The sequence below is a fragment of the Pelophylax lessonae genome (assembly GCF_965119305.1).
Source record: "Pelophylax lessonae genome assembly, chromosome: 3".
Lineage (NCBI taxonomy): Eukaryota > Metazoa > Chordata > Amphibia > Anura > Ranidae > Pelophylax > Pelophylax lessonae.
Genome location: NC_138770.1, coordinates 569954780 through 569975663, shown reverse-complemented (window position 1 = coordinate 569975663; position 20884 = coordinate 569954780). Strand labels below are relative to the sequence as shown.

The window sequence follows — 20884 nt, the reverse complement described above, 5'->3', positions numbered from 1 at the left end:
TTCTTTTTTTTTTTTTTTTTTTTAAAGCTCTTTTTATCTATAGCTTTTTTAACTTTGCCGTCAACCACATAGGTTTTATTTTTAGCCTTTTAAACTTATTACCCATGGGAATATATTTTGCAGTGAGTTTGCATAAAGTATTTTTGAAAAATTCCCATTTCTGTTCTGTGCTCATCGATGCCAATATTCCCTCCCAGTCTAAATCCTGGAGAGCAGCCCTCATCCTTGGAGAATTTGCTCTCTTAAAGTTAAGTGCTTTTGTATTTCCTGTATGCGTTTTTTGCTTACAGCTAACATTAAATGAAATCATGTTATGGTCACTGCTACCCAGATGTTCTTTTATATGAACATTGTTAATAAGCTCTGCATGGTTTGAGATTACCAGGTCCAATAGAGCATCATTTCTAGTGGAGGCCTCAATAAACTGCACCATAAAATTGTCTTGTAATAGGTTTATAAATTTTCTAACTGTTCCAGCAGTGCCATTACTCCAGTCAATGTCTGACTAGTTAAAATCCCCCATTAGTAATACTGTCTCAGCCCTTGCAGCCCTTTCTATCTGTGCCAGGAGCTGAGTCTCCACCTCCTCATTAATACTGGGAGGTCTATAACAAACTTCAATGATAATTAACTAAGCAACTAACTAAACTAAGCATGCAGGAACTATCCTATTGCATAGTTACTGCATGTGCCCAAAGAATGAAGCCAGCTGACTACCTAAATCTACTGAATAACCAGGTTATTCCATCAATGGATTTTTTCTTCCCTGATGTGCCGGGCATATTCCAAGATGACAATGCCAGGATTCTTCGGGCTCAAATTGTAAAAGAGTGGTTCAGGGAGCATGAGACATAATTTTAACACATGGATTGGCCACCACAGAGTCCAGAACTTAAAGTGGAGTTCCACCCATTTTAGTGACTTTAGATGTATGTAATCCCCTTTAAAACGACTTTTACCAATGGAAAGTTTTTATTTTTTTTATTTTCTGCTTTATTTATCCTCTTCTCACTTCCGGGTTCGGTCGGCGATTACGTCATTCGGCGATTCGCAGTGTGTGCTGGGATGTATCTCAGGGCATGAAATCTCGCATTATTACACAGGAGATGAGCTGTACTGCGTGCTCTGCCCCGCCTCCGCCCGTCTCCTCTCAGTGAGCTGTATGTATGTATTGTATTGAGGCCGTACTCCACACCGCCTCCTCTCAGTGAGCGAGGACTGAAAGCATTATATCCTCACTGAGCTGTGACATTTCAGAAGCTTATCGACACAATGTCACAGCGAATGTGTGTCGTAATCAAAGCTAAAGGCGGTCCAATTTTAATTTAATTTTTTTTTTTTTTTTTTTTGGGTGGCGGCATTTTTTTTGACCGGGCAGTGTATCTATCATGAAGATAAGAGTTAGGTCAAATGGCTCAGGTTAGTGATTCTAATTGAAGCCAGTAAGGTAATTACTTCCACCCCCTCAAGCAGTTTATGCTGCACTTTATGCAATATCCAATCGCTCTGCTCAGCTCCTAGGTCTTAACCCAACCAACATCTTGGAGCTCAAACAGGGTTGTGGAACCATGTAATAGTGGTGGGCAGAAGGCACCTAGCATTGGAACATGCTCATGCCAGGTATTTTTCTTTGCTACCAGCAGCTGAATGTAATGCCACACGATTGAGAAAAGGGGTGAATGAGCTGCTGTTCCTAAATCTTTTTACAAACAAATGAAAAGTCAGAAGCTACAAATACTGTAGCTGCTGACTTTTAATAAAAAAGACCCTCACATGTCTAGGGGTCCAGCCCTGTGCTCATCTGAACTGCTTCTTTGCTGGTCTTCAGGTGCCCAGCACCGGCATGTTTACTGTGGGTAGTTAGCTGTGACTCCTTGCGACATCACAGCTGGCTTCCCGCTGTGTATGCACAAGCCACACTACACTTTGAATGATCTTACAGTCTTTTGGGACCTATAATGTACCCCAGAAGGTTGCAGACGGGGGGGGGGGGGGGGGCAACTTCTAGTAGATCACTGCAGCCCTTTGAAGTGAGAATGGGTACCTGTCAAAACCAGGTACCCTCATCCCCCCCTTCAAAAAAAGTGTCACAATTAGAAGAGTAGTGAAGGAGGGCGTTAAGTGGAACTTCCCTTTTATAGGATGAAGTTTCGCTTTTATCTGCACCTTTTACTTTGCTCATCATGAACAAACAAAAGGTTCACTTTAAGGGCCCATTCAAAGCATAGTGCTGTAATAATGTGTACTTTATGGTAACATGAAGCCCATGTTAGTTTGGTGATGTGCTATTCAACCTGAACTGCACCCCCAAGCACCTTGCCAATGGATGTGCACCGCAGCAAAGTAACACACTACCGTGCATTGCAGTGTGTTGTGTTACAAAAACAGTACATACACCTCTTTTGACCCATTAAGCGGCCTATATAAATAGCCACACTAATACAGCGTAATTGTATGCTCCATTTAATGTGTTTAATACAGCATAACCGTACAAAGGTTTTAAAGATGGCTACATCACAGTGCTCATATATGTATTCTATTTACAGCAATGCTATTGAAAAGTCATGAAACATGACTATGGAAAATAAAATATAAAAAAACAAGGCTTGTACAAGACCTATCAAAAAAGAGAGCAAAAGCAATAAAGAAATGTAATTCTTTTGTAGCATAATAAATCTGTAAAGGCTCAGAAGAGTGAATTAAAAAAAAATATTAGAAGTGGAATTACCGGTAATACTTTTAACTGAATATTTGTTTTCTGTCCATTTCAGTCCAACAAAGCAGCTCTTTTGTATGCGTATTTATATTTGATATCGGATAATTAAAACCTCCATGCCTAAAGTATTAATCTCTTGTGCATGAATTTCACGCAAGCATTAAGAGCCTCCGTCAATGCTGCACTTATTTCATACATATAAAAGTGGATATTTTAATGAATCTGTATCGTTGTTAGTAAGGACTACTGTAAGTTCTTAGAGCTTAAGTTATTAAGTAAATTGTCTGAAGAATTGTTTTCTTTTAAAGCCATTTCACAGTTGGTGAAATGACTGTTTCAGTTACTAGTCTGTTAAGCAATGCTATAAAGGTGATTACTATGTGCCTTCTTCCTTGGAAGGTATCTCTCTAATTTTACCCTACATCATTAAGTTGTTGAAGCAAAGCCTGTGCTTTCCCCCACGATAGACTACAAACGCCATTTTCTTTATTTTTTTTAATCCTTTCGTTAATCTAATCTTGCTTGTTTTTACTGTTAAATGCAACATCCCCATCACAGCCAAAATCCAGTTATAAAGCAAGCGGCATTTTTTAACAGCTTATTTTGTTTAGTTCTTACCGACGTATATAAAATAGCAGCTGGTACATTAAGTGAGGAAGTTAACGCGCCCGCATTAACAGAGAGGCTCTCATTATTTAAACCTAGGTTTTCTGAACTGTTTGTGACTTTTTAATAATACCCTTTCTTGCCTGCAGCCATTCAGACTTCCCTAAGCTCACAAAGCTAAGTAGTTCAATTTTTCAGCTTTTATCTTTGCCCAGGAGAAGATAAATGAAAACGGGGGCAAAGAATATTTGTGGTGGTGGGAGCGTAATCCTACGGTTGGTGTGAAGGGATAAGAACACTTTCATTTAGTATGCAGAAACAATAGCCCATATCGGTGTCTATTGAAGCTATACACATGAGTCACGTGTAAAATAATCTGGTCTTGTGATGGCCTAGTATTAAGGTCAGGGATCTTATTTCTCAACTGCTATAGGCTTATTTTGTGGTTTATGTAAAATCTGATTTAACTGCATTGAGCTGGCTCTAAGGTTAGAGATTAAGATTTATTTGCTCAAAGGCAGTTCAGCTAAACAATTTTTTTTTTTTTTTTTAATGTTTGGTTCCTTCATAAAAGCATAGAATGTGAATAGATTTTCCTGAAAGAGCACATACCATAATTGGACTATATAGGTAGGAATTAAAAAGACAAAAAAAAAAACGTACTAAATAGGTAGTGAGGAATAACAGTATCAAATTGTGCTGACTTCTAACTGATGTACAGTGAACATGACACTGATTATCTAAAGCAGGGTTCTCATGGGATTTTAAAGAGGAATTCTAGGTATGGCATTTTTCACATTGATCCAGCAGTCAGGCCTAACATTATGACCACTGATGAGTAAAGTAAATAACTTTGGTTGTCTTGTTACAATGGCACCTAAATGTCCGTGGGATATATTAGGCAGCACGTGAACATGTTGTCCATGAAGTTACTGTGTTGAAAGCAGAAAAAATAGGCAAGCATAAAAGATTCAAGCTACTCTGGCAGGGGAAAAATTGAAAGGACTAGACGACTGGGTCAGACCAGCTCCAAAATTGCATCTCTTGTGAGATATCTTGGCTCTGGCACCATTCAGTAAAGGCTTTGCATTTTCTTAATACATACAATGTATTCTCTTAATGGACAAGATGGAAAATCTGATGTCACCGCCCTAACTCTCCACCTTGTCTAATCAGAGAGCACTTTGCATTCATTGAGGAAATGCAAAGCATTCTCTGAAAGGTGCTCATGCCGAGCGGCTTACCTCCTACATTTACGATGAGGGCAGCTGGTCGGTACAGGACCTGAAAGCTAGTTTAGATCACTTTAGTAATGATGCCTACTACAGTGATTTCCAGGTTCCAGGAAAGGGATCCCACAGGTATGGTATATGCATAATTACATTGGTCCAAGCTGGTTACATGGGCCACCTTGGTTATAGGGATGCTGAAATTCACGATAGTAGTCTGTGCTACATACAGGCAGCGCTGTCCAGTTTCGGGTGCTGCTGGAGCAAATTGACGCCTGTATACTGAATACAGGGAGGCACTCTCTCACTTACCTCTGCCATTCAGTAAACTTCTTCTGTTATTTATTTATTTTTTCAGTGAATACAAGATGTTTTCTAATTGAACGATGTGTTGATCAAAGCATATTTTCCCCTCCTCTGTATCTCATCCAGCGTGCTCACTATAAGGCTCCGTTCACATGTAGGCGTTTTTGGGCGTTTTTGGAGTGTTTTTCTGCTCACTGATCAGCTCTCAAAACGCCCAACAAGACAAATCCCATTCATTGCAATGACCCCTGTTCACATCTGAGCGTTTTGACGCCCTAAGGAAAACGCCCAATGCTCAAAAAAGTACTTGAGCTTCTTTTTGGGCAGATCACAGGCGTTTTGTCCCATAGACCTCAATGTAAAGTGATATTTGGCGTTTTACAAGCGTTTAGTTGCTCCTGATCAGCTCAAACAGCACAACTCTCCACCCAGCTCTCCACCCAGCTCTCCACCCAGGTCTCCACCTCCTTGGCATGCCTCTGCTGTGAGCACATTTTCCTGAAACATGGAGAACAGCTTAGGCAGTTTAGGTGACCAGACCCTGCCATACCAAGGTGACCGTAGCCTGCTGCCATACCAGGGTGACCGTAATGTAGTTTAGGTGAACTGACTCTGCTATGCCAGGCTGACCAAACTCTTCCATGCCAAGGTGACCGTAACGAAGTTTAGGTGAACTGACTCTGCTATGCCAGGCTGACCAAACTCTTCCATGCCAAGGTGACCGTAACGAAGTTTAGGTGAACTGACTCTGCTATGCCAAGCTGACCAAACTCTTCCATGCCAAGGTGACCGTAACAAAATTTAGGTGAACTGACTCTGCTATGCCAGGCTGACCAAACTCTTCCATGCCAAGGTGACCGTAACGAAGTTTAGGTGAACTGACTCTGCTATGCCAAGCTGACCAAACTCTTCCATGCCAAGGTGACCGTAACGAAGTTTAGGTGAACTGACTCTACTATGCCAGGGTGACCAAACTCTTCCATGCCAAGGTGACCGTAATGTAGTTTAGGGTAAATTGACTCTGCTATGCCAAGGTGACCGTAATGTAGATATATATATGGAATCAAAAAACACCATTTTGAAGCCCTAAAACCCAATAAATGCCCCTAAAAAGTGCCTAGGGTTCTGGATCATGCCCCAGGGACTATGAATCAGGCAAAAAAAAGTTCTTAAAAATTGTCGTTTTTGATAGAGAGCCAATTATTGAAAAAAATAAAAAAAAAATAAAAAAATAAAAGATTTCTTTGGATTTAGTTTTAATTTTAGTGTCTGGGGGGGTCTAAAAAGTGTACCTGTGAAGTTTCAGCTCTGTAGCATGTCCAGAACCATTAAAAAAAAAAGATCATGCAGAAGAGGAGGTCCCTGGGAGGTCCAATGCAGAGGAGGAGGTCCCTGGGAGGTTCCTTTGCAAATGTTGTAAAAAAACCACTCTGCTTTTCCATTGGTCACCAAAAACACCTGTTAAAAACGCCCAAAAAAACGCCTGTAAAACGCTTGCAAAAACGCCTATAAAAACGCCTGTAAAACGATAAACAAACGCCTGAAAAACGCCAACGCCTACATGTGAACGGAACCTAACTCTTAGCAGACAGAAATGTCTCTTCTGTAATTCACATTGTTACTGGGGTCTGACTTTGCTTTAGTGCTAATCCTTGCCAACTGCCACCCTACTGTCTCTGTTTATTTTTATTGACTTCTACGAAACATACAGGCTTTGTAAACATGTCACCCAACTTTTTAATGAGGGTGCACTTACTGACCATTAGGGTAGTTCCATTGGACCGTTAGGTTGAAGCCATGAGGTTTGGGAAAGTTGGGCCTAAGTAATAAAAGGAGACTAAATCAGAGGGGAGCACAGAAAGAACCTTTTTTTTGAGCAGTGACCAGCCTGACCTAACCCTTTTCGAATGCCAGATTGCCTCAGTTCTTTGCTATTGTCTTCAGGGGCTGGACATTTCTTTTTTTTTTTTCTCCACTGAGAAAAGTTCAGCCATTTTAATAGCCTTTTTTTTTTATTTATTTTTTTTCTAATGAATACTTCATGTGTGACAAACCCAACTCCTTTAATCGCTTACAGGCCAGTCTGTATCCTCTTTGATTCCATGCAGTCAGCAGGTTACCAACGCCCTGGAGTCTGTTCTTGCTCAGCTGTAGTCCTCCATCCTAATAATAGGCCACACACTTAAGACGTTCAACTCCAGCCAAGATGCATTGCAATGACAGCACACCACTCACTCCCACCCAAAGCCACCCAACATGTTTCACCCACAGTGGGGCCTATTCATGGCTTGGCTGTGGCTGAATGTCTTCAGAGTGCAGCCCATTATTTGGATGAAAGACTTCATGTGAGCTGGCCTCTTATGGATCGGTGTATATACAGAACAAAAAATTTGGATGCCTTACTCTGAACCCTTAGACTGGACATTTATGGGGCCTCCCTAGAGTGTGATCTTTTGGGTTCTCTGCTTTCTTGTGGCGTTTTTCAGACCTCTGTGTACTCTTTTAGTTAGCCGCAGAATGCTTTCCAGGCCCAGGGTCATGTCTCAGCCTCTGATGTCACCCAGTTCCTGAAGTGCTTTTTGGGCGCTATTATTAGCATTTTTTTGTCTGGTCTTCATGCAAGTGATTAATAGGCTGGCAAATTAGGTGCTGCATTTCTAGCTGGAGTGTCGTATATGTGCGTTTTCTTCCATTCAGCATGAGGTAGAACCTTCTTACCACAGATCCTTATTACAGCAGTTGGTCTGTGGGTGCTCAAGGTTTACCTGGAGCGGATTTTGCTTGTTTGCGTTGAAATGTGTCAGATCCTAAACACAAGGGGAGCAGTCCTGCTGTAGTGGATCCCTCTGGGTTTCCAGGGTGAATTGCAGTGTTCCCGGTTAGGGAACTGACAACAACAGCCTGGAACATTGTCCCCTGCTTGAGCCCTTAGAGTCTTTGGCTTCTTTGAGTCTGGTGCCTTCCTTAGTTTTAACCCAGGAGAATTTTACTGTAGAGGATTTTATTAGCTAAATCACAATTTAAATTGCTGGCTCTTATCACAGAGTACATAAGCATATCTCATTGTCTTCTCAAACAGAATAAATATCTCAATTGTCTGCAGCCTCTGAGTCTTTGGTTGAGGAGTCTCTGTCTGATAAAGAGTCTTAAAAATACTTGCTAGATGAGGTTGTTCCTGAAGGAATCACAAGCAGGCCCCATACCTTCAGCCCTAAAGAGAACATCGATGCAGTGGGGTTGAATTACTGAAGGCAAACATACTGTGCACTTGCTCCAAGATCATCTTAAATGAGGTAAAGCTTCACTTTGCAAAAAATACTCAGTTACATGCAAGGAAAAAAAAAAAAAAACTTAATTTTTGCTTGAAAATAATTGCATGATAGACATTAGCAGAGCTTCCCCTCAGATCCAAAGAAAATGCACTTGCAGTGCACAGTATATTTTTTTGCCTTTAATAAATCAGCCTCTCCATGTGCCAACTTATAGCAGTATAAAGTATACTGCTCATGTGTCTATCAGGCCCTAAGACTACTCGTCCCTACCTAGTTCTGACAGGTACCCCCTCCCACTTTCAATGCCATGGCTTTCCGAGTAGAATTTGCCCCCCCCCCCGCCCTCCTTTCTCCACAGCCTTCTGGGACATGTCATAGGTCCCAGAAAGTTGCGTGACCATTCACAAAGTGCAGCGTGGCTCTTGTTTGTGCAGTGGGAAGCCGGCTGTGAAGCTGCAAGCAGTCACAGCAGGCTTCCAATGGTAAACATGTAGCTGTCGGGAGACAAAGACAGACGAAGTGCTGGCTCAGGTGAGTAACTCATTGGATCCCTGGACAGGTAAGTGTCCTATTATTAAAAGTAAGCAGCTTTGGTATTTGTACCGTAGCTACTGAATTTAAATTTTTTTTGTTTTGTTTGTAAATACCCACTTTAGACCCGGTTCACACTGCCACGACTTGTCGGGCGACTTGGTGGTCTGACAAATCGCGCTCCATTCTGTGCAATGGAACCGTTCTAATCAGAGCGACTCAAGACGCTCCGACTTAGAAAAAAGTTCCTGCACTACTTGGGGGCGACTTCGGAGCGGCTTGCATTGACTTCTATTAGAGAAGTCTTTTGCAAGCCGCGATGAAGTCGTGCTGCACGGGGCAGCTTCAAAGTCGGGGCGTGTGAACCGACTCTTAAACTAAAGACGTTTCCATGTGTGTTTCCATTTTATAGTTGTTTGTTAGTGTTTTGTTTGCTGTGTTGCACAGTTCTCAGTTGGACTGCTTTTGGACATCCCGGATGTCTCTATAGTTGTTTGTTAGTGTTTTGTTTGCTGTGTTGCACAGTTCTCAGTTGGACTGGTTTTGGACATCCCGGATATCTCTAAATTGTTAACATTGTGTCTCTCAATGAAAGAGTTTTAAACTCTCTGTAAAATTCTTGGAAGTTTTATAAAGGGGCACAGGCCACATCCCTCTGTGTTTATTGTCTTGCTTTCAGTACTGCTTGGGCAAATTGAGGCATACTGGGAGTGGGAGGAGTTCTACAAGGCTAGTCACTTTTTATTGTTTGCCAGTTACCAGATCCGCACATACACGGCAATATAACCCAAATGTATATGGAGCCTGTGTCCTGCCCTGCAATGACTTTCAAAAAAGGATTTTACAGTGAGTACAAAGATGCAATTCTCCCTTTAACTGCAAATGGAGCCAGGCATTTTATTGGGGCTTTTTTGCACTAATTATGTGTCTTCTTTTTTTTTTTGTATGTGTGTGTTGTGTTGTGTTTTTTTTTGCTGTTTAAGAGACAAAACCTAAGGACTACACAGAAAGGAGTTCGTTCATTCATAGAGATCCTGTTTGTATGCACAGAATCTGAATGATATGGGCAAACAATAATGCTAATTTATGGGAACATTGCTGCGTTATTATCAGTGTTGGTCATGTCACTTAAAAAAAGTAATTCGTTATAGTTACTAATTACTTCTCCCAAAAAGTAACTGAGTTACATCAGTAAAAAAGTAACTAATTACCAGGGAAAGTAACTAATGTGTTACTTTAAAAAAATAATCAAATATATTAAATAACTTGTATGAGTGGTATTTGCTAAGTGATACAGGTTTGCTGCGTGGTACACTGCCGGTGTATAGGGTGGGTGGGTAGGTGTATATAGGGGTCAGTGGGTGTATAGGGTGTGTAGGTAGGTGTATAGAAGGGTCAGTGGGTGTATAGGGTGGGTAGGTAGGTGTATATAGGGGTCAGTAGGTGTATAGGGTGGGTAGGTAAGTGTATATAGGGGTCAGTGGGTGTATAGGGTGGGTAGATAGGTGTATATAGGGGCCAGTGGGTGTATAGGGTGGGTAGCTAGGTGTATATAGGGGTCAGTGGGTGTATAGGGTGGGTAGGTAGGTATATAAGGTGGGTAGGTAGATGTATATAGGGGGGGGGTTGGTGGATGTATAGGTACAGTGCAGGGCTCTTACAGTTCCCCTCGGCCGGTCCGCTCTCCCTCTCCGCTCTCCTCCATGTCACACATGCCAGTACCGCAGACAGCGCCGGCTGGGTCATAGAGGAGTGAGGAGGAATTACACTACTGCCATCTAGTGGCGGTAGATGTAATTGCGGTAACGCCGCTTTAGTAATGGGAATGGCGTTACCGCAGGGGGAAAGTAATCAATTAGATTACTAGTTACCCGCAAAAGTAACGGCGTTAAGTAACGCCGTTTACTTTAACGCCATTATTCCCATCACTGGTTATTATAGATGTCATACAGTATATCTATTTTACCACTGTCTAGAGCAGACATCCCCCAGATTTTGTCAGTTGAGGAGTGGCATTTAGACATTTTAAGTGGTCATAAGCATGAAAAGATTTCATTATAACTATATCTCAGTAAGCAGGTCTCCAGTTGTATGCTGATGCTTAATCCTGAGACCTTGTCAAGAGTTTGGAACATATGAGATAGTTAAGAACCAACTTGATTAATAGTTTGCAGATAACCTAGTACTCATGAAAAGCTCCAGTGCTGGTGGTTAACATTTGGCACCAGAAAAATCTTTTCATTCAGTTTTGTTATTTCATATGTACAGTATTTACCTTTCATTTTGTTCAAGAAGCATTACAATGATCTAACATAGAGAAATTGGAAACTTCATGCAAGGCCTTAAGAGCCGGTTCACACTGAGGCGATCCGACTTTGGGGGGCGACCTGTGAAGTCGCGTGCACCGCTGTGCACCGTGACTTCGGCGCGACTTGCAGGGACTTCACATAATGAAAGTCTATGCAAGTCGGTCTATGCAAGTCGCTCCCAGGTCGCCCCAAAGTAGTACAGGACCCTTTTTCTAAGTCGGAGCGACTTGTGTCGCTCCTATTAGAACGGGTCCTGTACTACTCAATGGACCGCGACCGACCGCGACTTGTCAGGCTGACAAGTCGCCTGGCAAGTCTCGCTAGTCTGAATGGGCTCTTAGAGTACAATATTTTTTCCAACTTGATTGATACATCAGCTACAAAAATAAAACAATCTAAAGCAATAAGCCAGAGAGTAATTCTGGGAACACTTTTTAAATTTTATGTAATTCTTGTGATTTGCTATTACTTTTTTTTTTTTAAGTGTTACTAAACCCATAACCTTCATTCATTATATCTGGTCTCCCTGGGCAAATAGAACATGGAAATGCAATTGTTTTAGTAAATATTAACTGCTAAATACCTTTTCTCATCAGCAGTATATAGCAGTCTTGTGACTTTTGTATCAGTTCCTATTAAAGCTTATAGGAGGAATTTTCATTCTCCCCTGATCCTCTGTATGGACATTGCTGATTTGGCCCTGTGCTGATCACATGCACCTTCCCAGAAAAAAAAGAAAAATGCTCTAGCAATACACACCAAACTGAACATGTGCAGAGTGACCCCTAATTCTCTGTTCTATCACAAGATGGGTTGAAGTCAGTTAAAGAAGGGGAGGATCAGAGAGACCATATCACACAGCCTTTATACACAATGCAGAGGATTAACCCCTTAGGTTTCACAGACAGTATAACAAGCATGCTTTACTGCATATACAGACTGATTTTACAGTTGTGGGTTTAGTAACACTTTAATTATAGATGTACATAGGTCCCAATTGAAGCCTGGTATTACAGTTCAAATAAAGAATATAACCTTATTTCTCTTACGTCCTCTGACAGTTGCCGCCCCTCATATAGTCTTCACCAAAGGGAGCAAGGAGGCATAACATAAGGAGGCACAGGAGCAAGCTAGGCATAACACTTGTTAAAAACGCAAACAATTTGCATAGACACACCTGTAGGGGGCTGTCCCACTGGTCCAATACCCCCCTGCTATCAGCATTCCCAATTCAGTTTGGTAGCAAGCAGTAGATAGTCCAAAAACCCCACAAAAGAGGGGCGGGCGGCGACTGTCAGAGGACTCAGAGAAAGGAATTTTACGGTAAGATTTTACAAAAATTCAGTTTTTTTTTTTATTTGTACTATGTGTATGTGCTTAGAACTGTAAGGCTTCATTCATACAGGTGAATAGCACCAGAGCGAATGACAGGGCCATAGCTGCTGCATTAAATTTGTATGCAATCAGAAGTGATCATCGCAGGTAAATTCTGGCTCTGTGAACAGCCACAGATGGCTGCGGGTGCTGCCAACTTGTCATTGAAGTGTACAGGGCTTGGCGGCCATAACTAGCTGCTCACAGGTGGAAAAAACACCTGAATGAATCAGCAGATTCCTGCCATTGCAATTTGCACCGCTGCTTGTCGGCCTTGTGAACGTAGCCTAAAGGCTGTGTCTGCAGCACATTGGAGAGCTGGACTGTGGAGTATAGGTCTGGGTCTCCAGCAGTCCAGCACTCTCTCTGCACAGTACTCCAACAATGCTGCTTAGAGAGCATGAGCATTGTTGAAGCTTTAAAGCTGAAGCCCCAATACAACAGCTTTTAAGTATATTCCTCAATAGCCACACATTCACTTTGCCTTGACTGTATCACTGATCTGCTCCTAGGCTGTTTAGAATGGTGAAAGGGGTCCAACAAGTAAACCCACTACAGGAGGGGGCAGATACAAGACCAATCATACTGCACAAGGAGAGCGAGCAGAAGTGACCGGTCTTAATACAGGAATCTCCTGCATGGACACAAAGTTTATATGCTGTATTACTGCACAGTACTGAAAGAAATACACAAAGCATACCAAGATTCAAGTAACAATACACTTGCTTCTTGGATTCGGACAATATTTTCCGGAGTTCAGCTTCAAAGTACCAGACTTCCTTTGTTATTGCTGTGAAAAACCATACACACTTATTAAATATTCCAAAATTCCAGCGTGTATTACCTCCCTTGTTGACCAATTTAAAGTGGTTGTAAACTCACTTTGATGACTTTTACCTAAAGGGAAGCCTAAAATAAGGCTTACCTATAGGTGCTGTAAATATCTCCTAAACTTGCACCATTTAGGATATATTTACATTGCATGCAGCCGATGACGTCATAGGCGCATGCGCTCTGAAGAAATTGCCGCACGTGCCGTTTCTTCAGAGCCCTGTGCCGTAACTGGCATGCCACAGACCTGGAAGGAAGACCGGTGAAGATGGATGCGGCCAGCAGCAGGCACAATGCAGGCTTTGTTGCAGGTAAGTTTCACATAATGTGCTAGTATGCAATGCATTTTACTTTTCAGGGGGGAAAAAAAAGAAAAAATGTTTTGAAGAGTTTACTTCCTCTTTAAAGTGGGTGGTGTCTGAGCAAGATCACTTCTTCCATAGCTTTTGGTTCGTTTCACAAAATAGGGAATCAAGTGCTGTTTAAACTTCACCTAATTGGGATACATTAGGTGTAAATTTTCCTAACTACCGCCTTCAGTTTTTAGTATTAAATTAATATGAAATGCACTTTATTCTACCTTGTTCTCTTGTAATGTTTACCACTTCTGTCATTTGTTTCAGTATCCATACAAAGCTCCAGACTGCTGTATTGACTTACCAGTACCGTTTTCTGTGTCATGGACACCCCAGGTAAAGATCTTCTGCACTTGTATATGTATTTGCATCTTTTTTTTATTTTTTTGTTCTGGCTTGGTTGTTGCTGGAAACTGATTCAAGTTCTGCAGCAGGACTTAGTAGGATTCTATTCCTTGCTGGAAAATATTTTGTAGTAACTAGATACTAGATATTTGTCATTGGGCTCTGCGAGAAGTAGTTTAATTGGTCCAAGAAATTACAGAAATGAACTAAGAAATATATTGATACTCTGAAAACTGTTCATTTCCTCCAGAGTTTAATGCTTTCAATGGTGTGTACCAAAGCAACTCTGTTGTGTTTAAATGCTAATATAGCAATACCCCTGCAGGAGCTACTGGAAAAGTTGGGATCTCCTACCATTTCCATTGATAACCTGCCCCACAACTGGACGTGACAATACACAAAAATACACACCAGTGGAAAAAAGAGGGCTTTACCAAAGTAATTGTAAACTGCTAAAATGAAAAATGAACAAAGCATATCCTCATATAGTGTTCGCTTGCCACAGTCTATAACATTTAGTGTGGATTCTGTCAGCTCTCTCGTTACTTTGCTATCTGTGTGAGTCATTTCTGTCTGTGAGACTGACATATGAGACTGTGTAGAGGGGTTTCTACGCTGTCTCTATGCTGTGCAATGTATAATATCCGATTCCTATCCCCTGTCTCCTCGAAGGTAACACAAATACCATCTGATCTGTGTACTTTGGAAGGCTGTGGAGAATTGAGGGCTGTAACGGGCTCCGTTGAAAGATGCTCCTAGTGCTTTCCGAGGACTCCAAGCACTCCACCAGACACTGTAACCACTTCAGATCCCACGAACCGCCACAGCTTGGTTAGGGTCTCGCAATCTCCTACCCACCCTGGACCTACGACAAGGCTCCAGGTTCCTGTGGGTGAACCTCTCTTTCCCCAGAGAGTGCAGCAGAACAAGCTCTACACAAGCTCTTAAAAGAGCTCAGTGATTCTCTAAGGGAGTATGGAGGTCCATAGCAATCCCTTGCAGCATATCCCCCAATAAGAGACAGAACTCTAGATTGAGGTTGAATGAACTCTCCACAACTTTATTGAACACGACTTATATACAGTTTTCACCCACAAAGTTACCACCCAGATGGACCTTGTTGAAGACTGAACATAATATTCACCATCCAATAGGAACAGAGTTTTACACTCTCATACAGTGAACAAAAATATACAATGTGGGACAATCCCCCCTCCCTCTTAGCATCTAATCAACATTCCTATAAGTTTCTCTTAAAGCAGACAGACAGACAGACAGGTGGGCTCATTAGCACAGTTAACAATAGGTGAATGTAAAAGGTGTCTCAGACCCTATTTTAGACAAAAGCACTTCAATGATTAGCAGCCATGCTGTCTCTACCAGTTCCTGGATGCCCATATTAGGAGTGGACTTCCTGTACCTTACAGTTTACAGGAATAAAGGTTTAGCTTCTAGGATAGAGGCAAGACTCCATTAGCCCCATGACTTATCCGTCTTTAAATTCCAGTGACGGTGAGTCCCGTCACACATGCATATAAACAGGTACAGCTTATTAGATGGACTCCATTCTGATTCAGCCATTACGCACTAATCTCTGCTGTACCCTATCTCCTTCTCCTGCTTGTACTAAGAATCAAGGCTTAGTGCAGCTGCTAATGCAGCCAGTCAACATCCTTCTGCCCCTTCTGGCCTGTCAATCAGTGGCTAAGGGAATTGCATTTTGCGGCACAGCAGTTAAAGAGGTTTCTGGACAGGGTCATATTTTTTTTCTTGGCTGTCACACTGATGCTTTGGCTTCAGTAATTTGAGTCACTGATGTGTGTGTGTATATGTATATATATATATATATATATGTATGTGTGTGTGTGTGTGTGTGTGTGTGCACTAATCCGCCATTAACATTTGGATCACTGACAGATAAACTGAATAACATTGATTATCTCATTACAATGGCATCTGAAAGTGGGTGGGATATGTTAAGCAGCAAGTGGACATGTTGTCCCTGAAGTTTATGGATTGAAAGCAGAAATGAATGACAAGAAACGTTGACAGTTGCAATGGCTAGATGTCAGAGCATATACAAAACTGCTGTTTTTGTTGGATATTCCCCATCTGCAGTGGTAAGGACCTACCATAAGTGATCCAAACAGAGTGGATAAAAATCGATGATTAAAAAAAAAACTTTTTTTTTTATTGATTTAAATCAGATTTTTTTTTTTTTTTTTTTATCAAATTTATTTTAATGCTTTTGGAGTAAAAATCTATTTAGGATACATTATTAATTTAGTTTATTCAGCATGAAATGAAGCATAGTTATGTAACAGATAGATAGATAGATAGATAGATAGATAGATAGATAGATAGATAGATAGATAGATAGATAGATAGATAGATAGATAGATAGACACTGCTAGCTACATGGGGCTGAATTCAAAGGCACCCTGAAAATCTAAGTGAAAAAATAATGTAGCAGGCTAGTCTGGGGTATCTCTTCCCAGATCTGGACCATGACATCACCGAGCTCCTTAACAGACTGAAGTGCAACCTGGCGGCATCGGATGGACCTAAAAATAATGTCCCAATGTCATGTACAAGGAGGAACCCAGGACCCACTACACCAGCGTAGGGTCTGACAATGGGTCCAAAGATTTAATCTCCATACCTAGTGGCAGTCAGGGTGCCATTGACTAGCCTGTAGAGGTCTGTGCGTCCCTCCATGGATATGCCTTCTGAGACCCTCACTGACTCACCACCAAAACCGTTCATGCTGAATGATGTTACAGGCAGCATAACACACGGCTTCTCCAGACCCTTTCACGTCTGTCACATGTGGTCAGGGTGCACCTGTCCTCTGTGAAAAGCACAGGGCACCAGTGGTGGACTTGCTAATTCTGGTGTTCAATGGCAAATGCCAATCGAGCTCCATGGTGCCCGGCAGTGACATACGGTCTGCTAGAGGATGTTGGGCTCTTAGGCCACCCTCATGAAGTCTGTTTCTGATTGTTTGGTCAAAGACATTCACACCAGTGGCCTGCAATTCTCCAGATCTCAATCCAATTGTGCACCTGTGGGATATGCTGGAAAAACAAGTCTGATCTATGGAGGCCTCACCTCGCATGTGCCACATACCACAGCATACCTTCAGAGATCTAGTGGAGTCCATGCCTAGATGGGTTATGGTGGATAATCATAATGTTATGGCTGATTGCACACCTCTGACCTTAAAGTGATCTTGTTAGTATGCTAAATGTTTTAAATCAAGTCATAAAAGCCTGTAAAAAAAAGACTGTAAATGCCTTTCCTGCTGTCCGTGCAGCCAAATGTTGCTCTGATCGTAAAATATTCATGTGAACTCTGCAGGTAAACCAACCCTTGCATGGGTATCGATCTTACTCCCCCACATCTGTGTTTCCTCCTGACACTCGCACATTATAACACACAGTAGTGATGTGAAGGCCATCAATTCTTTGCTTCTTGGAAACTTTTTACATTGTACACTTGCTGATGCTGTATGTTCAAGCTATGGGCTTTTACATTGTTTTGGAATCGCATGGTCTGCACACACACAGGGCAGGTCTCAGTGAGATAAACCATGTTGAGTCTACGCGTTCTGGTATGCTGACCCCGCCGGTCCTCCTCTCTCTTATGATGTCACCCACAAGCACACCCACTTGAATGAACTGGAGAGGAGGGCCGGCAGGGTTCAGCACACTGCACTCATGGGGATAAAAGCCCAAACTTGCCTATAGTGAATCCTAGGCAGCAGAGGCATTCCTCACCCCATAGCCAGGTGTGAAAGGGGTGTGCTGCAGGGTAGGGAATGTCTCTGCCTAGAAATGGCTTTGACTGCTTCCCAGCTTGAGAGCTCAGGCAACAAGACACCTGAGCTCTTCCCTTCTCTGCACTGTTCTGCCAGTCGGTGGGGGGAGGTGCACTTACAGGTCGGCAGGGCAGGGACTTGATTGCAATCTACCGGTTACCTGCCCACGGTCAACAGGTATCACGATGGAGGGGTTGCTGACCCCACCCTATGATCTCCTAGGACAGTATAAGCTCATATGCAGAAACACAGGGCCTGCCCATTCATCACAGTTCCTAGTTTTTTCTTGGAACAGAAGTTGTAAGGAAGATTGTTAATGGCAGGATCACAATGTAAAAATAAAGGGAAACCAAACCTACAGAGAAATAGACCGACTATGACTATTGCAGAGTAAGCTACCATACAACCTTTTTTAAAATTTTACATACTCCTTAAAGAGGAGCTGAACTTAGTATTTTTGGTAACCCTACCTTAAAAAGGGAATGCAGAGGGCAAGGGACCCATCACCAGTATTGCCTGTATTCCCTGCAGCTGATCTTTTCCCCATTAGTGACCTAAAATGCCTTGTTCCACACCGGGGGTTATTTACTAAAGCTGCAGAGCGCAAAATCTGGTGCAACTTTGCATAGCAACCAATCAGTTTCCAGGTTTTATTGCCAAATCTTCCTTGAACAAGCTGAAATTAGAAGCTGATTGGCTACCATGCACAGCTGCACCAGACTCTGAGTGCACCAGCTTTAGTAAATCTCCCCCACTGTGTCTTTGTGTAGAGGCAGGGTTTTGTGTCCTCACCTCAGAGCCACTAGCAAGCAAAACTGTGAGCAATACATTAGTGACATCACAAAAAATGTCACTCCAAATCTCATAGGGCAGCAATGCCTTAGATCTCTCATTGCAGATATACAGCTATGAGGCTGTAGACACAGGAGTGCCTAGGCACACTTACATACCAGGTAGTGCACTACTTTTTTTTATCTAAAAGAACTTTATTGAGCAGTAGATCTTCTTTTTTTTTTTTTTTTTTTTTTTTCATGGGTTTTTTAACTACCTCAATACTGGGCACTTAAACCCCCTTCCTTCCCAGACCAATTTTCAGCTTTTAGCACTGTTGCATTTTGAATGACAATTGCGCGGTCATGCAACATTGTACCTAAACCAAATTTGTGTCATTTTTTCCCCACAAATAGAGCTTTCTTTTGGTGGTATTTGATCACCGCCAGGTTTTTTCTTTTTTGGTGTACAAATAAAAAAAGACCGAAAAGTTTGAAAAAAAAAAAAGTTTTTTTTGTTTAGGTTATAAAATTTTGTAAACATATACGTTTTTTCCTGCACTGATGAGCACTGATGACGCCACACTTACAGGCACTGATGGGGTGGCACTGATGGGGTGGCACTGATATGCAGCACTGATGGGCAATGATAGGTAGCACTGATATGCAGCACTGATGGGCACTGATATGTGGCACTGATAGCACTGATATGCAGCATTGGTGGGCATTGATAGGCAGCGCTGATGGGCACTGATAGGCAGCACTGATGGGGACTGACCGGCGGCACTGATGGGCACTGATAGGCAGCAGTTAAGGGCACTGATAGGTGGCACAGGATCTGTCAGGAGGAGAAGAGATCGAAGCCGTTACAACGGCTGTATCTACATTACATGACGGCTGTGATTGGACACAGCTGTCATGTGATCAGGAGGGCCAATCACAGGGCCCTCCTGCCGCATATTGTCGCTCTGTGTCCGAGGGACACAGGCACATCGAGATCGTGCCGCTGCGCGTGCCCGCGGCGGCGCGATCTCGCTCCTTCTGAAGGACGTTCCGGAACGTCCGATCAGAAGGACGAGACTCCCACCCGGCCGTATATGTACAATGGCCCGGGTGGGAGGTGGTTAACCACTTCCTTACCGAGTCATGTAAAATGACGTCGGCAAGGTGGTTGTCTAGATCCGGGCCGCCGTCATATGACGTCGGCCCGTTCTAGCTGCTACTGCGCGCCCCCGGCGGCGCGCAGCGGCGCGATCAGGGATGAGGCTCGTCCCTCGGACATAGCCCATCACTGATCAAGGTAAACAGCCAATAGAAATTGGCTGTTTACCACGTGATCGGCTGTGTCAATCACAGCCGATCACATGAGCGGCTCCAGCACGAGCCGCTCGTTCTCTCTGCAATGCGCGCCCCCGGGGGCGCGCAGAGCAGCGATCGGGGACGAGGCTCGTCCCTCGGACAGAGTCGATCCCCGATCTAGGTAAAGAGCCAATGAAATTGGCTCTTTACCACGTGACCGGCTGTGTCCAATCACAGCCGGTCACAAATGTCAACAGAGAACACGGTAACTAGCTGTCACCGTGTTCTCCTCCTCACACACTGATCCTGTGTGAGGAGGAGATTGTGGTAACAGCTAGTTACCAACTACAGTGCACCCCAACCACACTGATTGCCCCCCCCCCCAATAAAGAGCACCTGTCACTAGCCCATCAAAGTACCCGAGTACCTGTCATCAGGTACTCAGATGACAGGTACTCGGGTACTCTGATGGGCTGGTGACAGGTATTCGGGTACTCTGATGACAGGTACTCGGGTACTCTGATGACGGATACTCTGATGACAGGTACTCGGGTACTCTGACGGGTACTCGGGTACTCTGATGACGGGTACTCGGGTACTCTGATGACGGGTACTCGGGTACTCTGATGACAGGTACTCGGGTACTCTGATGACAGGTACTCGAGTACTCTGATGACGGGTACTCGGGTACTCTGATGACGGGTACTCGGGTACTCTGACAGGTACTCGGGTACTCTGATGACAGGTACTCGGGTACTCTGATGACGGGTACTCGGGTACTCTGATGACAGGTACTCGGGTACTCTGATGACGGGTACTCGGGTACTCTGATGACAGGTACTCGGGTACTTTGAGTACCTGTCAACGGAGTACCCGTCATCAGAGTACCTGAGTACCTGTCACCTACCCATCAGAGTACCCGAGTACCTTCCACCTGCTCATCAGAGTACCTGACGCCTGAAGTACCCAAGTACTTGCCGCCTGCTCATCAGTACCCATCACTACTCATCAGTACTCATCAGTACCTATCACGTATCAGTACTGATCATCAGTACCCATCAGTACAGTATCACCTATCACCTATCAGTCAGTGAGTACTACTCATCAGTACCTATCACCT

General features: G+C 43.1%; 1 protein-coding gene across 1 annotated transcript in view; it reads left to right on the top strand.

Annotated features, from left to right (window-relative positions):
- The window catches only part of FANCL (FA complementation group L), a 158573-nt gene that overhangs the window by 70612 nt on the left and 67077 nt on the right, over positions 1 to 20884 (top strand). Inside the window, exon 7 of the mRNA XM_082251229.1 lies at positions 13798 to 13866. Coding sequence (XP_082107355.1) covers positions 13798 to 13866 — 69 coding nt within the window. The remainder of the gene's footprint in view (positions 1 to 13797; positions 13867 to 20884) is intronic.